Here is an 18,274-nt window from a genome sequence, read left to right on the forward strand (position 1 = left end):
CATCAATATCTCTCGTCCACAGTCAATCTAACCTTCTCATATGGCACTACATGTGTTACCCTTATATGGCGAAGAGTAATTTTGATATCAAGACCTAATGCCATGCTAGTAATCTACTAGTTCACTTCCACAAAGGATTAACCACTTATGCTTCCTTGGGCCCTTGAAGTGCTGATTAAAATGTCCTTTCTACGCTGAGCTTGGCCTCTGGTCTGGTCGACGCTAAGTTGGCACTCGTCGAAAATCCCCATACAATGCCAGCTATGTCATAAGCTCAGCTCTTGGTAAGATATGTTGGTCGGTTGCTAATCTCTTCCTCTACCACCTATCCCCTTGGTATCAAAAGTGACTAGGTATGCCAAACAGCAAAGGCGTGTTGAACAAATTTCCCACTTAGAGAGACATGTAATTACCTAGAGAATTACAAGCCGAGGCTTATTGAGTTACTTACTATAATTTTCGTATCTCTAGTAGCCATGAATACCCGTGCTCGTAGATACAAATATCGAAGACTTCTTGTTTGGCCACATCTGAAAACTGTGAAGCTCTGCCCTCTACCAGCCCATATTGAAGCTCATTGCAGGTTACGCCAATTTCACCCTCCCAATAGTTCTGTTGTGGTCATTCAACCTGCGTGAAAGGAACGCTCTACATGATGTGGACATGGTTGACAACATGAACCATGGACATTTCATTTCGTTGTTTACAAGGCCATTTTATGGCACTAACATCACAGCTCTATCCTTCAAACTCTACCACTGCCGATCCTCCAGTCGACCCTGTCGAAGTCGCGGTACCAGCACGGGGCCTGCCTCCGTTGGGGTTCACGTCGAGTAAACTTTGTTCTTGAGGTTTGCTTAGTGCGCCAGCCTCTGCATCTGCCCCATCTAATAAATCCCGGTCCGAGCTCCTCACGGATCGTTGTTCGATGTCGGTGCTGCTACCTGAAGGTCCCTTTCTCACGCCGACTTCAACTCCGAGATCATCGTCATCTTCTTCATCCTCTTCAGGTCGCTGTCCAGGTAGAGCGTTCTTCTCAAGTTCCTTTTGAGCCTCCTCCATGCGTCTTCTGACCTCAGTGGCGACACGCATTCCGTCCGTGACGATGTTATCAAGCACGCCGCGTAAGCCACGGCCTGCTCCTGGAGGGCCAACAGGTGGGGGCATAGGAGGTCTAGCTCCAAACCCAAGGCTGGAGAATGTTGTAAGAGATGATGCTGACGATGCCGTGTTGGGCAGCCCCTCGATGATGTGGAAAGAGGCTGGGAAAGACGACTCAAAGAATTGTTCTAGCAACTCATCCGCGAGAACAACCATGCGGAAGGTTGGTAATGTAAGGTGCAGAGGATGCGCAGGATCTAGCGCCGCGTTTGCTGCCTCAGATTTGGCTTTCGAGACCCTACGTCGTGCCGCATCGTGGTTGTCAGCAGTGCTGAGAGAGCTCTCCGATGAGAGGGTGGGTTTCTTAGCCTTTGTCGGGGTTCCGGTCGGAGATTCGGGGCCCAAAAGATCTTCTTCATCTTCCTCATCCTCATCCTCATCACCTATAGCAAACGCATCTCTCGAGTCGCCATCATCTAGTTTTGCCGAGGCCGTGTCATTATGCCCGCTAGCTGGATCTGCGTACTCGAAGCACCGCCTTATAAAAGCACTCACACTTCCCAGGAACCTCTCGTTAGTCGATATACCAGGTGGTAAGCTAGCTTGTGATTCATGCCCACTTGCTGAATCACTTTCTAGGGCACTGGAAGTTCCAGGACTCAATGTGCCCTCTAGACCCCGACGAGACAGAAATAGCAAAGCTTCTGAGATCCGTAAGATGCCTTCACGGTCAACCTTGCCGTCCTTATCGTCGTCATATAACTCGAAGAAGTATGTAATAGTGCCCATAATGTCACGTTTCCCTTTGATCTGCGCTAGACCTGTAACAACGTTCTGAAGAGTCAGGGCAGAGCTGTCATCCACATCCCATTTCTTGAATAAACGTTGCAAAAATTCGTGATCAGCAGGCTCCGGTCCTCCACCCCAGGGCGACATTATTTCAGATGGCCGCCTGGCGCTGTGAAACATATTTTGACGGTCGTCATAACTGCTATACTTTGTCGCACCTGGTGAATCTGATATAGCCCATTTTGACATGCTTGCAAGAAATTCGCGGAATGCATCGTAGTCCATGAGACTTGTACTTGGCCCTAACCCAACGCGTCCCTTTTCAACTTCGTCGTGATGAGTTGCGAAAATCTCGGATGCCCGCATCCTGCTTGACTTCGCTCGCCGCAATTTCTCTTGTTGAATCATATGGTCCCTCTGCTGGCGTTCGTATAGGATATTGTAGAACCGATCATATAGTGAACCAAGCTCATCAGTACTTAACAATTTGCTTTCGGGACCCAGATTGCGAATAGCAGTCCTCTTGGCAAAGTTCTCAATATTATTGAGGACAGCGTCCTTATTCTTCAAACGCAGCTCGGTGATACTGCTGTGAGTTATTCCTGCGAACTCCTTGAAGGCCACGACCATCAGTTCCTGGAATCGGGTTACGGCACGCAACTTGGGATTTTCAGACTTGGGATGAGCCGACTCATCCAAGCGGACAAAGTAAGCCTTCAGAACTGAAATGAAAGCTCCGTCATCCGCCGCATCAAGCAACTCCTCGCCATTGATACGCAAGATTGCCAAGCCTACCTGAAACAGTACCTTTGGCCCCTCGACAAAGAAAACGTCCAGGACACGAAAGGCAAAGACAAGGGGCATCGAGTTGATGTAAAGTGACAGAAACCAAGGGAGCGAGACGACAGACAATTGCACGTCGCTTTTGACAAGATGATCCCAGAGTATGGGCATTGTCCTTTCCACCAGGGACTCAAATACCTTCTGATCAAGGAGGGTTCCATACATGGTCGTGGAGTAATACCCGGGCACGAGTCTGTCGCAAAGGGCTGAGAGGAGAAAGAAAGCCTGAGCTTCAGACATGTAAATCAATAATGCGGCCACGACAATATTCATGGCTTGGCAATATCCGACCTCGGTATTGACCCAGCTGTAAGCAGTTAATACCCGGCGTAGGCGGTTGATTCCATCCTCGCTTTGGAAGCCTGGATACTCTGGAAGACTTCGGTTGAGGTCCTTCTCGATCTCGTCGATAGCAAGCGACTCTTGGCCTTCAAACTTTGCCAGGGTATCGGTATAAAGTGCTGGATTTTCCAGGCGTAAATAAACCGAGCCAGATGTGAGTTCCCAAATCTCGCCTCTGAGCCGGTTCGGCAGACCAACGCGAATGAGCTTGTGGAAAGTCGGTTGGCGGATCAAGGTAAAGTTTCGACCATTGTCACGTAGATACTCAGCCCAGAGGCGCATTTTCGCCCTGTCCCGTAGCTTTTTTGGGTCGCCGGGATATCGGAAGAGCATTCCTAGGCCAGCATCTGGTGGGGAGGCATTTTTCCTATCCTCGGTCCTAAGGAGATGCTCAGAATAGCACTCAGCAGCGACTCGTCGTAGTTTGGCAACATTACCAACTCCTGCCCTTAGGCCTTTTTTGAGGCCATCGCAAAAACGCTCGCAAGACTGCCTGGTCCCGGCCAGATGGATTGTAATACGTTGCTCTCTTAAGTCTTTTTTGTCCTTCAAGTCCTTGTCTTTAGGAGTGTCGGCGAGAAGACCATTCCAGGTGGTTAGAGCCAGCGCGAACTAGAACATGGTAAGGTCAGTTTAAGTAATACGCATGAGCGTCTCGCCAGTATGGACCATACCTGAAAGTTTTGGCTATTCAGGCGCTCAACCCTTCGTATAGCACATAATGGAAATGTGAAGCCGTTGCCGCTGGGGCCTCCGCCATGTGTCTGACCAGTGAAAGCGGTCGACGTGGAAGTACTGGCGGATTGGACAAAGCTAGTAGGAGTTGTTGAGAAGCACATAAAATTCTCTGATAGATGCAATTTTCCAGCATAATGCCATCCTCTCTCTTGATCCTTATCGCCGTGTGTCGCGTTGGAAGGTGGGATAGTAAGCTCGGCGTTGATCTCGTAGAGGGGTGTCTGGGAGGCAGGGAGGCGGAATTGACTTTGGAATAGGGACGACTTGGAAGGATTGCGATCGGAGCTGGAAAGATTGAGTCCCTGGGTAGGGTCAATAAGCTGCTGTGCTTTCTGGACAATGTTGGTCAAGTTTGAGAACATGATTTCGGTCAGCGGCGCATGACGAGGGGGATGCGGTTCGACAGGGAGTATGCGGCTGAGCTGAAAGAATAAAGGCTGGGAGTAGGAGACACAGAACGAGTGTGAGAAAGCGAGGCCGTTTGCAATTATCTGGCAGAGTACAAGAGACTAGATATGCGATAGTACAGAACAGACGGTAGGATTTGAGTATCGGGGCTGGACGAAGGATGAAGACAGCTTAAGTTATGGAGAGGAAACCTGAGGTCAGCGGAGATGGATGGGGTCCAGCTGCGTCAAGTCTCCAGATATGGGAGTTGGGCCATCAGCTACTGGCCAGGGAACCTCAGAGCATTCCTCGCCCAAGAGCCGCTACTAGGGGGCTCCCTAGGGCTCCCGGGTTAAGTAGCCCAGGGAGTTTCCCTGTCCATTTAGAGCATAGTTGAAGTATTCGAAAATAGTGTGGCTTAACCTGTGGCTCAAGTGGAGTAAGTGAATTGGACAAGGTATCGAGTTTACTTACCCTGTAGCGTTATCATTCTTTATAGATCCATGTCAAGAGAAGCTCTAGGTAAGTCCTGTATTTATTCTAAAGGTCTTACACTCTACATAGCTTCAATAGAACTAAACACAAGGTGGTCCGTTTCATTACAGCGACTCCACTGGATGGTATTAAGCACTGCTAGTGTCCCGATTCCTCTTTAGGCTGGAAAGCCGTCACTGTTGCTATATGTGGCAGCTGGGAGGGCCACAGATTTCCCATATTCTGAGGCTGCATGATCAGGGTGCCTGGAGGAGCAAGGCCGCTTTTCATCTTGCTCGAGTTCTACTAGACGAGGCTGTAGAGAAGTATTACATAGAGTGTAGTAACCAAGTACAATAATATGTACCTATACTGGCATCTCTGATAAACTGTTATTCCTGCTTTGGTTATGTAGTCACACCCGAAAGACTTCGTGATGCGTGACTCAACTTAGGTTGCCTTTGAAGAAATGATCTAAGCTAGAATATATTGGGAGGTGCAGATTCATCACTGGGTTCTAGGATGATCAAGGTAATATATGCCCTATAATAGAGTCTGATCAGGGTTATCCAACAAACTTCTTGGCTACAAGCTGAATCTTGCTGGCAATTGTCAACGAATGCAAAGGCGTTAGGTACATATGTAGACCGTATCGTCGAGCTTGAATGACAACCTAGGTTCTCAGCCTTGGACAGTTTACTCTTTACAACGCTAGTAAGCTAGCTGAAAACTGCCATATGTGAACGTCAAGACATGCTGTGCCACTAGTGACCAGGTAGGCAAAGGACAAACCTTGAGACTTGTACGAAGCTAGGTCTAGTTATGATTGAGGCCATCCCCAGGCCCCAAAGCTTAAATATATCATCTGGCAGAAAACGGGTTACCCAACCGGCTTTGGTAGGTAGTTTCGTTGCCGACTTGGACTACTGGTAATAGGCCAAAACATCCAACTGCCACCCAGCACTGAATTAAGCGCTATCTCTGCACATCCTGCTCAAAGACCCAATGCTGCATACCTAAGGTACCTTAGTGAGTGGTACGTATAAGTGCTTGGCGGTGCTGCCGACATACCCAGACCTGCCCAGAGCAGCCCGTTATCTCCCGCGTCTGAGATCTGACGTGGATGGACTGCATAGAATGGAAAGGAGAAATTGAGAGCGTGGGGATGGCATGTCTCGAAGTGACATTCCAGTTTCAAGGATCTCACTCTAGGATCCGGCAGATTGGGAGCAAGAGCCGGCGGCAGATGACGCAAGTGGATTTCGATTTAAGTTAGGTAGGCTTTTGTGTTAATTGTAGGTACTGTAGATATTCGGTCAACATCCATGGAACAGGTGAGATACCTAGTTGAAGTGTCTGGGCTACACTCCCCAGCCTTGAACGTGAATCATACGAACACTTCAGAGCGAGGCTGTGACTGTAAGAGATAAGGGGAACGAGTGAGAGTGGTATTCGTCTCCGATTATGCAATATAACCCTCCTTTACGTCAAATAGCAGAAGCCATAAGCTCGACGACACCACCACTGACAACTTGTCGATCGCCAAAAGGGTATATCTCTGGGTGACCTCTCAAGTTCCCCGTCACCCACATTTTGCGTCATAATAGATTCTGGACCCCCGCCGCCGAGTCCACTTTATGTGCTCCGCTGTATCTACAATAGATCGCAGTTGATAGGAGGCTAAAGGCCAGACAGATGACAATGTATTTTCAATTGCACCTGGAGTTTTATTTTCATGGAGATGGCGCCTTGGACACAGGTAAAAAGATCATCAATTCAGGAAGAAATAGATACCAATGGAATATCGGTCATGGTTCTGAAGTCTATATGACCTCTTTTATTCACCACATGCGACGGCCTTCTTTCAGATACTCGTGTCATATTGTTGGCCCTTCTTCGGCCCCCAGCCGAGCATACATATCCATGACATCCGATGGCGCTCCTTCACTCACCGTTTCATGGGGACGCCCTCGTCTTAATCCTGAATAGGCACTCACGCTGCATTGGCTGTTTACTATAGTAGTCTAGTTCATAGGCTAGGCAAGGCACATAAACATCACGTCAAAGCCGTTCATTTTTTTAGCTTCTCATTCTGCCTCCATCTTCATCACTATCTCATCTCGCTCGTGCATTGCCCACCTTCCGCCGCCTTTTCCCATCCGCCTCAAGAGTCTCACCTCTTCCTCTTCCTCAGCCTCACTTTTGGTTCCAAACCCGCTGTCAACAACCTTGGCCCATTTCTTGATCGAACCTTTGCGCTCAGTCTGAATCTCGGTCCTTGAGGTTGCCACTTAGAATAACGGGCCGGACCTGAGGACGCCGCATCACTCCGTTATCCATCGTCTCCGCATCGTCAGGAGAACCGAGCCAGACTTGCTCTAGAACCCCCCAACTGACCGCGTGACAAAATCACAACCACAGGCGACAACGGCAAACAACTCAGCGTATGCTAGAGGCCCCCTCGCTTTTCGAATTGCCTCCAATTTACTGGCCATATCGACCGGATTTCTGGCAGGATTGGTCCCGGGTTGTTATGGGCTCGCGCCTCAACCCTAGTCAATAATCGATTCCCATTGACTTCTCCCCCTTTGCCACTCTCTTCACCTCTCTGCTGCCGCGATCATATCACGGGACTTCAGGACGATAAAGCTATGGCTGCGACTGTTGCGCCCTCACACGCTGGTGGCCTACCATCTTCATCGGGAATCTCTGCGCCCTCGCATTCCGCAAACTCTCACTCACATGCCCAAGATGCTCCGAATGGACCAACATCTCCCACGCCAAGTCCATTACCGCAAACCCGAAAATTCAATCTTCGCGACTTCAGACGAGTTCGCACACTAGGGACAGGTATGTCAATGTCTTGTAGACTTCTAGGCATTCCGCTTCTGACCCCTCGAAAAAGGAACATTTGCTCGGGTCTGCCTCGTTCGTCCCGCCGCAACTGCGCATATCCCCCTTGACCATCAACTCAACCCCGAAGTCTACGCCCTCAAGATCCTGCGGAAACCGGAAGTCATCCGCCTTAAACAAGTCGATCATGTCCGACACGAACGCGCTATTCTCGCTGATGTCGCAGGCCATCCTTTCATCACAAACCTAATAGCCTCCTTTTCCGACCAAGATTCGCTCTATATGCTGCTCGACTACGTTCCAGGCGGAGAGTTGTTCACATATCTTAGAAAGTTACGACGCTTCGAAGAACCTGTCGCACGCTTCTACGCCGCCGAGATTGTTCTTGTTTTGGAGTACTTGCATGAGCAGCAAGGAGGTATTGCCTACCGAGACCTTAAACCTGAAAACCTGCTTCTGGATCAAGAGGGCCACATCAAGCTTGTCGATTTTGGCTTTGCCAAGCGACTCGGCTACCGTGAGGATAACCCGCCCCGTCGAGACATACACCTTGTGCGGAACACCTGAGTATCTCGCCCCCGAAGTCATCCAAAACAAAGGTCACACAGGGCGCAGTTGACTGGTGGGCACTGGGTATTCTAATATATGAATTCTTGACGGGGTATCCTCCCTTCTGGCATCAGAACCCCATCGAGATCTACAAGCAGTGGGTAACTGTTCGACAGATGTATAAGGATGGCAAGTTGACTATTTTCCTGCAGGATCCTAGAAAAGCCGGTTGTCTTTCCCCAAGACCCCCCCTTATCAGAAGAAGCCAAGGATATAATACGGTCCTTCTGCACCGTCGATCGTTCTCGGCGACTTGGTAATATAAGCGGCGGTGCAGCGCGTGTGAAATCCCACCCTTTCTTCCATGACACCAACTGGGATGACATTTTCAACCGTCGACAAAAGGGCCCAATCCAGCCCCCGATACGATATCCCGGCGATGCACAATGCTTCGACATCTACCCCGAGGATGACGGATCTCGCGAGCCTTATGGCCGCGAGATGGCGGAGAAATATGACCCATACTTTGCTGACTTCTAATCACGAACCACCCACCCACCTGGATCGGAAGATGGGGGTGCCGACGTGTCTGGTCATGCCAAACATCCACTCAATACATGATAATTACTCGGCAGCCAGACTCTACGCGCACGCATACATGGTGCCCATACGACCCTTCAGAATGAACATGAACACAATGATGAATTACGATTCAGCGCCAGGAATATCGGTTCTTAAATCAGCATTTCTCTTAAGCCTTTATGACCAATGCCTGGGGAACAGCGTTTCACTACGAATAATGACTTCGACGGGGAGATAGGAGATAGGAGATACTATACTACACTAGTCCTTGGTATCCAATATTCATTCAAACTCCATTGCTTTTTATGTAATTTTTCCTTGTGCAAGCGAATGGTTTAGCCCATGACATCAGAGTTGTATAGGCTATCATAGCACCTGAAGCTTTATATTACCCGTACGCCCGATGCTCGCTCCTCTCTGCGCCGCGAAATGTGCGGCGAGACAGTGAAGGATAATGCAAATACCTCATTTCTTGTTCAATAAATTTATTTGTTAGCGCTATTTGCCTTTGCTTGCAAGCTGCGAAACTAACACAATACTAGGTCTTTGCATACATGATGTTTGAGTGCTTTGCCTGCTGCCATATGCTACCTGAATGAGCTGTATCGACCAGCAAATAGTGAAGTGAGTAATGGGATATAGCGACAGACACGCAGTCTAGCGTCACAAGCATAGTACAAGACACCTCCCACCGAGCCCTCGGGTGCTTGAAGATGCTGGGTTTTCTTGTAATTATGTTTTCGCATCCCCCCGAGACCAGAGAGAACAATGCAGTAAAAGTGTGGCTCAGAACCGCCGGTGCAGCCAGTACAAACCTGCACCAAAAGCGAGTACTGTGGCTAGGATACAGGCACCCTCCTTAGTACTCCAGAGGTACATGCTCCAGCCTGCCATGACCTCCTTACGGCGTGCGGCGGCCCGGCGCTCCCAGGCCTCTGGGTCAATTTCCATAGGGAGTCGGGCCCGAGGGTCCTTGCTTACACCGCAGTCCAGGTCTGACGGCGGGGCCATATCACTCGGTGAAATGAGGGGCACGTCGATACGTAGGTACACTGGACGATGGTCGCTCATACGCAGTACTGGAAGACAGTCATAAGCACGAACGTTGAGCTTGGGGTCCTGGCTATTCCCTTTTTTGAGCCATGAAGGTACATCGAGAAAAAGGATCCGATCTGTCCAACTTGGATAGCGATGAACCGCAAATTTCCAGGGCACGTCAAGCTCAGGCTCTCGCGTGCCAGGTCGTGGTGGTAGCACATCGTACTTGTAAGTCGGCGGGAAGCGCACCTCGTGCTCTGATAGCCCATGTAAAGTGCGACCAGCGTTACGTTCACGAGTAAGCTGATCGAGGCGGAAAAAATCTGGATAGTAGTTCTCCGAATCCGGGTCTAGACTGGGGAATGTAGCGGAAGGCGGCGGGGACGTGGTGGATATTCTATAATTTAGATCACCGGCAACAAAGAGAAACGATGAGGGCCTGAAAACGGAGATGTTGTGCAACTTTTGTTGAAGTTGTAAGTGTTGCTCGTTGTGTTCATTATCGAGGAGGCGCGCACGCTCGGGCTCGTCCTCGGCAGGTGGTGTTGAGGCTGGAGATGGGGTGACGGAGGTCTTGTAGCTATTCACAACCACTTCTGGGTTTTCAAAAGCCATACCACGCATTATAGCAGCCCAGTTGGCGTTACGCCGGGGCAAGTTCCATTCCATAGCCGCCAGGTGTGTTGCGACAAAGGTAAGCTCAGATGAGCCACCATCAGCTTCATAAAGCATGCGTAGACCGACAGCGCCCTTATTCCCTATCTCAGCGGCCCCAAATCCGACTTCCGCCTCTTGAATATTCTTTAGCCTCGAAGGCTCGCGAGCGAAGAGCAGTAGGGCGGTGTAGCCCACATTTTTGCCTCGCACAAGTGTGTATGGCTTCGAGGGGAGGGCGGAGGGCGCAGTGTTAACAGTCTCGCTATTTCGGCTCGATAGATCATCGATTATGTGTTGAGCGGCGATATTGATGGCTTGTTCGTATCGTGAGAGGTACGGGTTCAAGAAGTAACCACCAATGAAGGAGTACGCCAAGGGTGCCACCTCTTGTAACGAGCTGCGAACAGAACATGAATCAGTACAAGATATTCCGGTGCTCTATGTAGACCTTGTGCTGGTCATGTCTAGAGTTCCATGACTGTCCAGGCTAGCAGCGTATCGATGGCTTTGCTAACCTGATCGCCTTCGGAAGAGACGAAGAGGATCGCAGCTTACAGAACAACAACCTCTGGTAAACCAGTTGCGTTTTGACGAAAGGCGGTTTGCAAATGGCTGCCGAAGACGGGGATGTCAAGAAGGTTCTTGGCACAGTTGAACGTGAGATACAAGAGGTCAATAGAAGAGGGGGTCATGGTGGATGAGGCGGAGGAAGACGTTAATTTGGGTTGGGAAGTCGATGTTTTCGTTGATGGTGCAGTCATGGATTTGGTTACTGAAGTCGATGCCGCCGTTGCAAAGCACACGACATTCAGGTCCCGTTGTCAAAAAAAAAAAAAAAAAAAAGTCAAAGATCTTTACAAGGATGAAGAAGAGAAGTGGTGAGAGAGGAGCCAACTAACTTAAGAAACTACCTGAAGAGACAAGAACAAGGGTCCCGCTGCAAGTCTAAAAAGGGCAACCTCGAGTGTGCGCAAAGCTCACGACAGGCAAGGGAGGAAGGTAGGTTACAGGTAGGATGGTGGGCAGGTGAGATTGAGGATCTGGAACTGGCTGGCTGTAAGCAAGGTAAATGTGGGGTTAATGCTTGGTTTCGTAGATCACTATCGACTTTTGGCCCGGTTTAGGCTTTGTTTTGTGGGTGTCGACATGCAAGCATGATCACTTGAGATCCAATCGTCAACATAGGCCAAAGAAGGGATCGATCGCGTGGCCAAGCTTCTCCTTGGAATTCCAGAGTCACACTACAGATTTCGACACCCGTGATGATGTACACACACCTTCCGACTCCTGCAAGGTACGGCAATCAACGTAAAACTCAATATGGCACTTGCCTTATGCTCTCCTGTGTTGTGTTACATGGAGTTGCTCAGTCAAATCCACTATCAGAAACTGAAGACTATTCCTGGAATGATGGCTGGCTACATGAAACGTTGTACATCTTCACTTCTCTGTTTCTCCAATGTCTACTGGCCTGCTATGCAATTAGATCCTGTCATCCTTGTTGCCGCTCGAGATAGCGAGATCCGTAGCCTGCGAGGCACGCATTTCACACATGTGACCATCCAAAAGACTTTGTGATCGGGAAGACGGTTCCTCGTACAACCATTCGAGTCTGCTCTTTAAAGGCTACGGATGACTAATAACAAACGACATGACGCATCGATCTTAAGTTCAGGGACAATTTCCAAATAAACAGACTGAATTTGTAGACTACCTAATGTGCGATCAAGAAACGAATGAAGGGGTGGATGGATGTACGTAAGATGCAGGACTGCTCAACCCGGCGGTTGAGAATGCTGGCTCATCAACCATGTATCCTTTGCTGGGGAGTTTCGTCAATACCCGATTTCCAAACCTTGAGCTTCATGATGGGAGTGTCATGTCAGCTGCCGCATCAACGCAGTGTCTTTGAAGGTTGTAGCAACTTGTGTCAACTTGTTCGCCCCAATGAAGCTCCTGTTCCATCCACCAAGTCGACCAGTAGGACACCGGAGCTGACCTTAACGTAGGCCGGTAACTCCCACTGTTCCATCTGCCACTGCACCACGATCCTCGGCCAACGTGGGCTGCTATCCGTAACAGGCTTGTCGTTCGCGACATGGTGTTGAGACTAGCTTTACCAGCAACATAACTCCTGAAATGCCCCCCCTGTTGCCTCCCCAGAAGCTATCTCCAACAGGTAGGAGCAGACTCAAAAGACCAGAGCAAACGTCCGTGCAAATTAAAAGAAAGCAAAGAAAAATACGATGAAGGAAATGCCTGCTAGGGGATCGAGCTGAGCCGCTTCGACGGAAAGGTGAGCCATAGCGAGATGTGGACCCAAATTCAGCTCCAGGGGCGAATTTTGTATTGTCGACACCATGGCATGTGGCATTCCGAGGTAAGGCTATTTTGCGAGTAGCAATGATAGCCCCACAGGTTCGGTACACCCAGAAATAGGAGTACCGGACATGCCGTTCAGGAAGGTCTCCTGAAGGTATTGTAGTCGCTCAAAGGACGAAACCCGAAGGTTTATCCATTGTGCAACTTTTCAACCATCAAGAGATACCCGAGCCATGCGTAAAGTCGTAAATTCGCCAAAAGATACGTCGAAGAACAAGATAGAGCAAAGGCGTAGAAAATAGGCGTGACCGATCCGCGCTCCAACATTCGACCGCGATCAATAAGCAAAATGATGACCAGCAGAATCATTCAGCTGTTCAAAAGACTTGCATCCGGGTGTCGATGTTGGGTGTGAATCGCCAGTATCGGTAGCCATGAGTGAGAATCCCAAAAAGAGAGGAGTGATCGGTTTAGAAATCATTTCGGCCGATAGCTGCCCGAGGCATATCCCGCTCCCTTTGAAGCTGAGCGAAGCCTGTTTATCGTCCACTGAGTCAGCCATAGTTGTCAGCAAATCTCCCTTCGGCCAGCGGTACAAAAACACACTACACGCGCGAAGGAAAAAGATTCCTTACGAGGGACTAGAAAAATAGGCGTTACTTATCACTCACATCCTGTCGCTTCCACCGATGGCACGGTTGGTGTCGGGAGTATCGACGCCAGCACCGGAGCCTCGCTCGAGCATCTTGCGACGAGTGCTGGGGATGGCATTTGGCTTAGCAGCAGACTGGCCGGCAGTAGCGGCATTGGTACGGCTGGCACGAGCCTTTTCCTCGTCTTCAGGGTTGGCCTGACCGGCAGCCTGTGCGATAGCCTGCGCGTTCTTCTGGTACTTGTAGACTGTCCAGTCGAAAACATAATCATACTGGAAACCCTCGCGAACAAAAAGGTCGCGGAAGATCTTGCGGAGGTAGCTGTAATCAGGCTTATCGTCGAATCGAAGAGATCGAGTGTAGTTGAGGTAGATTGCGAACTCATTGGGGAATCCACGGCAGAGAACCTCAGTAGGGGTGGTCATCTTCTTTTCCATGATACGGTCGTACTTCTGCTTCTTGGTGGCGGCTTTCAAGCCCTGCCAAGGGAGAGAGCCACGGCAGAAATAGAGCATAACGTAACCGAGGGACTCCATATCATCACGTCGTGATTGCTCGACACCCAAGTGAGTGTTGATGGAGGCATAGCGCGCAGTACCTGTCAGATTCTTGTTCTCTCTGTAGGGGATGTGGAAGTGAGTCTTGGGGTCGCGATACTTCTTAGCAAGACCGAAATCGATAACGTTGACTTGGTTGCCTCTTTTGCCAATGCCCATGAGGAAGTTGTCCGGCTTGATATCTCGGTGGATGAAAGACTTGGCGTGGATGTATTCGATTCGAGAAATGAGCTGATCTGCCAGGAGAAGAACCGTCTTTAAGGAAAACTTTCGGTTACAAAAGTTGAAGAGATCCTCCAGACTGGGGCCGAGAAGATCGAGAACCATGGCATTGTAGTCGCACTCAGTACCAAACCAGCGAACAAACGGGATTCCAACGCCACCAGCAAGAGACTTGTATACACGGGCCTCATACTCCAGTTGCGGGTGCTTGGCTTTGACGGACTCGAGTTTGATGGCAATCTCCTCGCCTGAGATGATATTGGTGCCCAGGTAGATATCGCCGAAAGAACCTGAACCGATCTTTCGACCGATACGGTACTTGTTACCAACGCGAAGATCCTGCCCAACAGGGTTAGCCAATGCTGCAATAATGTTCATCGTCTCTCCCCAAGCTCCGGTACAACGAGACCGATCAAAAAGGGCCTACGGTGCCAAAAGATGATTGACATCGTCTTGGAGGTGTTGTGCACCGAAGCCTGATTCGAGACACTGGGGACGGCGAACGTACCATGGTCGTCATGATGAAAGTTGATGGTTTTCTGTTCCGTATGAATAAAAACGGATAGATAAGTGTGCAATTTTGTATGATCTGCAAGCCTTCGTTGGCTATATGGGGAGTCAGCAGCGTTCAGGTTCGGTTGAAAAGTAGATAAATGAAAGCAAATGAGAAAGGGCGGCAATGCATGCAATGAGAGGGGCAAAACTGGGTCGGAGAAGAATCAGGCTTGAGGGCGGTGGACAACGCCACAAGGCAAATCCGACGCAACTCGACGTAAGAGCGACTCGCCCGACAAGCAGCATTAATAAAAGCCCGCGTAGGCGTGAGTCGGTGCATCCGAATGACAGAAAATCACGAGACCAACGAGCCGGTTGATACAAATCCGAACAAAAATATAGTATACTTCGGTGTAGAAAAAATCATCAGCTAACGTACCTGCAAGAGAATCGTGTGCGTTTGAAGGCGGTCAAAACGCGTGCAGGCTGAACTTTGGGAGGTGACAGCGTCGGTTAGGTGAGAATCAGGGCAAGCTACGAGTTAAAAACTCGGTCAGGATTCTCGAGGACTATGTGGCTCTGTAAATCCCGAGATTCTTGTTGAAGCTGTAAGAAAGGACTAGAGAATCTCAACAGCTATGGCAGACGTAAAGTCGCGAGGTCGTCGTCGAGATGACAGTGGGTGTAGGTAGGTAGTTAGATGTTAGGAGAAGAGATGGCGGAAGGGCGTCGTGGGGTGGATGAGAGGAATGGGAGAAAATGGCAGGCCGAGGAGGAGAAAATGGGAATGAATGTGGAAGGGGGCGGGTAAGAAAGAGCAAGTGAATAAGAAAAGTGGAGAATGGGGAGAGCGAGGCCTGAGGGTGAGTGACAAGCTGCCCAGCGCAGCCCATCATTTGGTGAAGGGGGAAGGGAATTTGTCTGAAGGGCGGGTGGCGGGTGATCCCAGCTGGAGGCTCCCAGCATGGATGGACAAGAAGTAGAGCCTATGAATGGGCCCTGACGCGCCCTTCGACCGCCATATTAGGCGCTTCTCACTGGATCAGCCACAACTTAGCGGTCCGTTTCCAGGGGGCTCGGCGTCTACTGGACAAGCGCACGGCGCACTCCCCTCCCCCAGCGCGACGGGGCCGCTCACTGGCTCACACCTCCATTCAGTCTTCACCGTCTAGGACTGTTCAAGGGCAGGTCCCCCGTCGTCTTCTGAACCTGAATGCGGCCCAAAGTGGGGGATGGGGCTACAATTGGCAGGCCAAGACAGTGGAAATAAGACCAGTTACAGACAGGGCGCAGAGTCAAGGCTCAGAAGTGCATGAATCGAAGTCTCACTAACACGTACAAAGACAGCTCCGGATGTTTCATGATGAATCAATCATTCAAGCTGTTTGCTTCTCTCTTGATGTTTGCATGACCTCGGTACACGTCTTCTAGTTACCGTCCATCACTGGCAACATGATCCAGCCGGGGGTAGCCCAAGTATCAGACCTAAAAATCTCTCAGCACTGACCTAGGTACATGTATGTAGTATCTTTACCTTAGGTTCGGGTCTCCGATTCGGCTGTTTCTTGAATCATGTTGCAATCGGGTAACTACCACGGATAATGCTCCGTATCAGCATCCTGACATCCATCCCAACACATTAAGGGTTGCCCTCTACTAAGCTAGGCCATCCGCATCGCAAATGTCAATAGCCGCCCTTGCAATGACGATCTGGACAAGGCCTGCCGATCACAGCACCGCCTGGCAATTTACACAATATGTTCCAAGATCACGACGATGTTTAGAATGTATCATATGCTTTCAATGACAGACGTCTCGTGGATGTGTTTTCTTCGAACCGCTAAGATGAGTAATCTGGTTCAACAATTTAGGTCTATGGAAATTGACTCCATGGGAGTGCAAATATGTAGCCTACCTGTTGGTTACATTGATGGATATTGCTGTTACTTATAATATCAGTCTTGCTGTGCTTAGTTCCATGAGGTGATATATATATGTGGACTATTGTTGAATGCTGCACATCTTTAATTCATGGTGGAAAGAATGGCAAAGGAAAACGTAACGACTGCCCAATCTTCTTGATCCGCGTATTTCGTTGTTTGCTTATTCTGACCGGCCTCAATATTCTGCTTTGAAAGCCTGATACGCATGTAAAACAACGAATTGCACAGCTCCGGCTCAGCCTCCCTGGTGAGGGGTGCGAGCGAGCTGTAACCGGGCGGTAAGAGAGGTGATAACAGCTCAGAGATAATTTGAATTATTGGCGAACCTGCATGGATTCCCTTGATTTGTCTCGTAGCATCAAGCATGTTCTGCTTTCTCTTATGTGGTAACTAGGTATCATACTATATGACAGAGAAATGGAGAGATGGTTCGGAGCAAACCGATCAACCACACAGCAGACGGCATCTCCGCTAGAGGCAAAGAATTCTTCTAGCGCCTCGACCTAGTCATGGAAGAGATCTTAGTCTTCTCTTACTCGATGCACCGAGTGAGAGAAGGCTAAGCCGAGAATAAAATATCAAAAACAGCTCCTATCATGAAGTATACGAGACTGAGAAATATATGGGTGTATTGGTAGTCAAGTTGTTGGACTTGTACAGCCAGGTAACATTGAAATGATGGAGTTTAGCTTCCGATCTTTTGTCTTTTTCAACCTCATAATAAAGCTGAGATATTGTCGGTCCGTTATTTTCCTTCGGAGCCGACCATTCGAGACCATACCCCAATGCTCACCGACTTATCATTCAACAAATCCATATCACACATTGTTTAATTCATGTTTGCCTTTTGCAAAGGGCGCTACGTGCATGGCTTTTCAGGGTGTTTGCATTAAGAATGTCACGAGAACTGACTTGCAGCGCCCCTCACTCAATACGTCAATATCACGGTGACTAGGTACGCTTCCAAAGCTCACACGATGGATGGCTCACTCAGACTTGGTGCTGTTCCGTAAAGCCCGGCTGATTACAGCAGTGCGAGTCTCAACTGATAATTAAGGAGCGACGCTGTGTAATCTGTCTCACCTGTCCACCGGCTGCGTGCATCGAGATGCCAGGGTCTATGATGGCTTGCAGGATGTCAGTGAGCTGAAAATAGCTGCCTTGTGCTGTTATAGGTAAGGTACTTAGTTATATGGTGCGACTATCCAACGCGCCCCATGTGACAATCACCATCTCGCTACGCTTCCTTGGTCCCAGAACTACAAGAGCTTCTTCATGGCATGCCCGTTTGAATTCCCAAGATTGAATGCGTCTCCATTCACTAATTGAGTTTGTACGCCCGGCGTTCAAAGTGAAACACATTGAGAGTGGCAGGCACAGGTAACCTAAGGTAGACGCCACCAGAGGAACCGGGCTTTTGACGGCAGATGAATCAGGTTTGGCCAACACAGCCCTCCAATCGTTCCGCTCTCCAGTTCTTGAAGCCATAACTAAACACTTCATCATCATCCGCAGAAGTAGCTGAGTCTCCTGCAATCTAACCAAAATAATACCAAGGCAATATTCTCAGCCTGGCAGGCGGTAGCGAGGTTCTTCTGTGCACAGGTCACAATTTGCAGCTTCCTGTTATGTATATCAAGGGTCCTAGGTATATCTACCTACGAGACATGAACTTACTTTTATCGCTGTACCGAAAAGGTCAATATGTGTGTAATTGTGAATACTCTCG

General features: G+C 49.4%; 6 protein-coding genes across 15 annotated transcripts; 2 read left to right on the forward strand and 4 right to left on the reverse strand.

The window, feature by feature from the left end:
* Positions 1-42: 42 nt before the first annotated feature.
* Positions 43-4,542, reverse strand: FVEG_01932 (hypothetical protein). The gene is made up of 2 exons (XM_018888963.1): positions 3,750-4,542; positions 43-3,687 (listed from the first exon to the last, which is right to left on the reverse strand). The coding sequence occupies exons 1-2, from the start codon at positions 4,173-4,175 to the stop codon at positions 739-741; spliced, it is 3,375 nt and encodes a 1,124-aa protein (XP_018745013.1). The 5' UTR covers positions 4,176-4,542; the 3' UTR covers positions 43-738.
* Positions 4,543-7,325: 2,783 nt separating this feature from the next.
* FVEG_01931 (AGC/PKA protein kinase) lies at positions 7,326-8,094 on the forward strand (the record flags this gene model as incomplete). The annotated part of the gene is made up of 2 exons (XM_018888962.1): positions 7,326-7,524; positions 7,580-8,094. 2 exons carry the CDS (start codon positions 7,326-7,328, stop codon positions 8,092-8,094), a joined length of 714 nt encoding a protein of 237 aa, XP_018745012.1.
* A 346-nt stretch (positions 8,095-8,440) lies between these two features.
* Positions 8,441-8,896, forward strand: FVEG_14959 (hypothetical protein; the record flags this gene model as incomplete). Its single annotated transcript, XM_018903998.1, has 1 exon — positions 8,441-8,896. The coding sequence occupies one exon, from the start codon at positions 8,441-8,443 to the stop codon at positions 8,894-8,896; it is 456 nt and encodes a 151-aa protein (XP_018745011.1).
* FVEG_01930 (hypothetical protein) lies at positions 8,794-11,399 on the reverse strand. Of its 2 annotated transcripts, XM_018888961.1 has the most exons (3): positions 10,909-11,399; positions 9,213-10,750; positions 8,833-9,129 (listed from the first exon to the last, which is right to left on the reverse strand). In XM_018888961.1, the coding sequence occupies exons 1-2, from the start codon at positions 11,112-11,114 to the stop codon at positions 9,445-9,447; spliced, it is 1,512 nt and encodes a 503-aa protein (XP_018745010.1). In that variant the 5' UTR covers positions 11,115-11,399; the 3' UTR covers positions 8,833-9,129; positions 9,213-9,444. The 2 variants fall into 2 exon arrangements, with proteins under 2 accessions (XP_018745009.1, XP_018745010.1); XM_018888960.1 differs by having other exon boundaries at positions 8,794-10,750.
* Positions 11,400-11,547: 148 nt separating this feature from the next.
* Positions 11,548-17,584, reverse strand: FVEG_01929 (CK1/CK1/CK1-D protein kinase). 9 transcript variants are annotated; one of them, XM_018888954.1, is made up of 5 exons: positions 16,518-17,584; positions 15,042-16,456; positions 14,616-14,713; positions 13,347-14,446; positions 11,548-13,210 (listed from the first exon to the last, which is right to left on the reverse strand). In XM_018888954.1, exons 3-5 carry the CDS (start codon positions 14,625-14,627, stop codon positions 13,153-13,155), a joined length of 1,170 nt encoding a protein of 389 aa, XP_018745003.1. In that variant the 5' UTR covers positions 14,628-14,713; positions 15,042-16,456; positions 16,518-17,584; the 3' UTR covers positions 11,548-13,152. The 9 variants fall into 9 exon arrangements, with proteins under 9 accessions (XP_018745003.1, XP_018745002.1, XP_018745005.1 ...); XM_018888953.1 differs by having other exon boundaries at positions 15,042-16,087; positions 16,137-17,584; XM_018888956.1 differs by having other exon boundaries at positions 11,548-13,224; positions 15,042-16,087; positions 16,137-17,584.
* Positions 17,585-17,621: 37 nt separating this feature from the next.
* Positions 17,622-18,162, reverse strand: FVEG_01928 (hypothetical protein). The gene has a single exon (XM_018888950.1). It carries the CDS (start codon positions 18,052-18,054, stop codon positions 17,734-17,736), a length of 321 nt encoding a protein of 106 aa, XP_018744999.1. The 5' UTR covers positions 18,055-18,162; the 3' UTR covers positions 17,622-17,733.
* Between the last annotated feature and the right edge of the window lie 112 nt (positions 18,163-18,274).

The sequence above is a fragment of the Fusarium verticillioides genome, chromosome 6, assembly GCF_000149555.1.
Source record: "Fusarium verticillioides 7600 chromosome 6, whole genome shotgun sequence".
Taxonomy (NCBI): Eukaryota; Fungi; Ascomycota; class Sordariomycetes; order Hypocreales; family Nectriaceae; genus Fusarium; species Fusarium verticillioides.

Bases quoted from the DNA above. Each gene is read 5' to 3' on its own strand.
- FVEG_01932 (XM_018888963.1), bottom strand. From the start codon at position 4,175: ATGTTCTCAAACTTGACCAACATTGTCCAGAAAGCACAGCAGCTTATT. The intron at 3,688-3,749 runs GTATGGTCCATA...ACCATGTTCTAG, and splicing joins TGAATAGCCAAAACTTTCAG to TTCGCGCTGGCTCTAACCAC.
- FVEG_01930 (XM_018888960.1), bottom strand. From the start codon at position 11,114: ATGACTGCACCATCAACGAAAACATCGACTTCCCAACCCAAATTAACG. The intron at 10,751-10,908 runs GTAAGCTGCGAT...TTCTGTTCGCAG, and splicing joins TTACCAGAGGTTGTTGTTCT to CTCGTTACAAGAGGTGGCAC.
- FVEG_01929 (XM_018888951.1), bottom strand. From the start codon at position 14,485: ATGAACATTATTGCAGCATTGGCTAACCCTGTTGGGCAGGATCTTCGC. The intron at 13,211-13,346 runs GTGAGTGATAAG...GACGATAAACAG, and splicing joins ATCGGTGGAAGCGACAGGAT to GCTTCGCTCAGCTTCAAAGG.
- FVEG_01928 (XM_018888950.1), bottom strand. From the start codon at position 18,054: ATGATGATGAAGTGTTTAGTTATGGCTTCAAGAACTGGAGAGCGGAAC.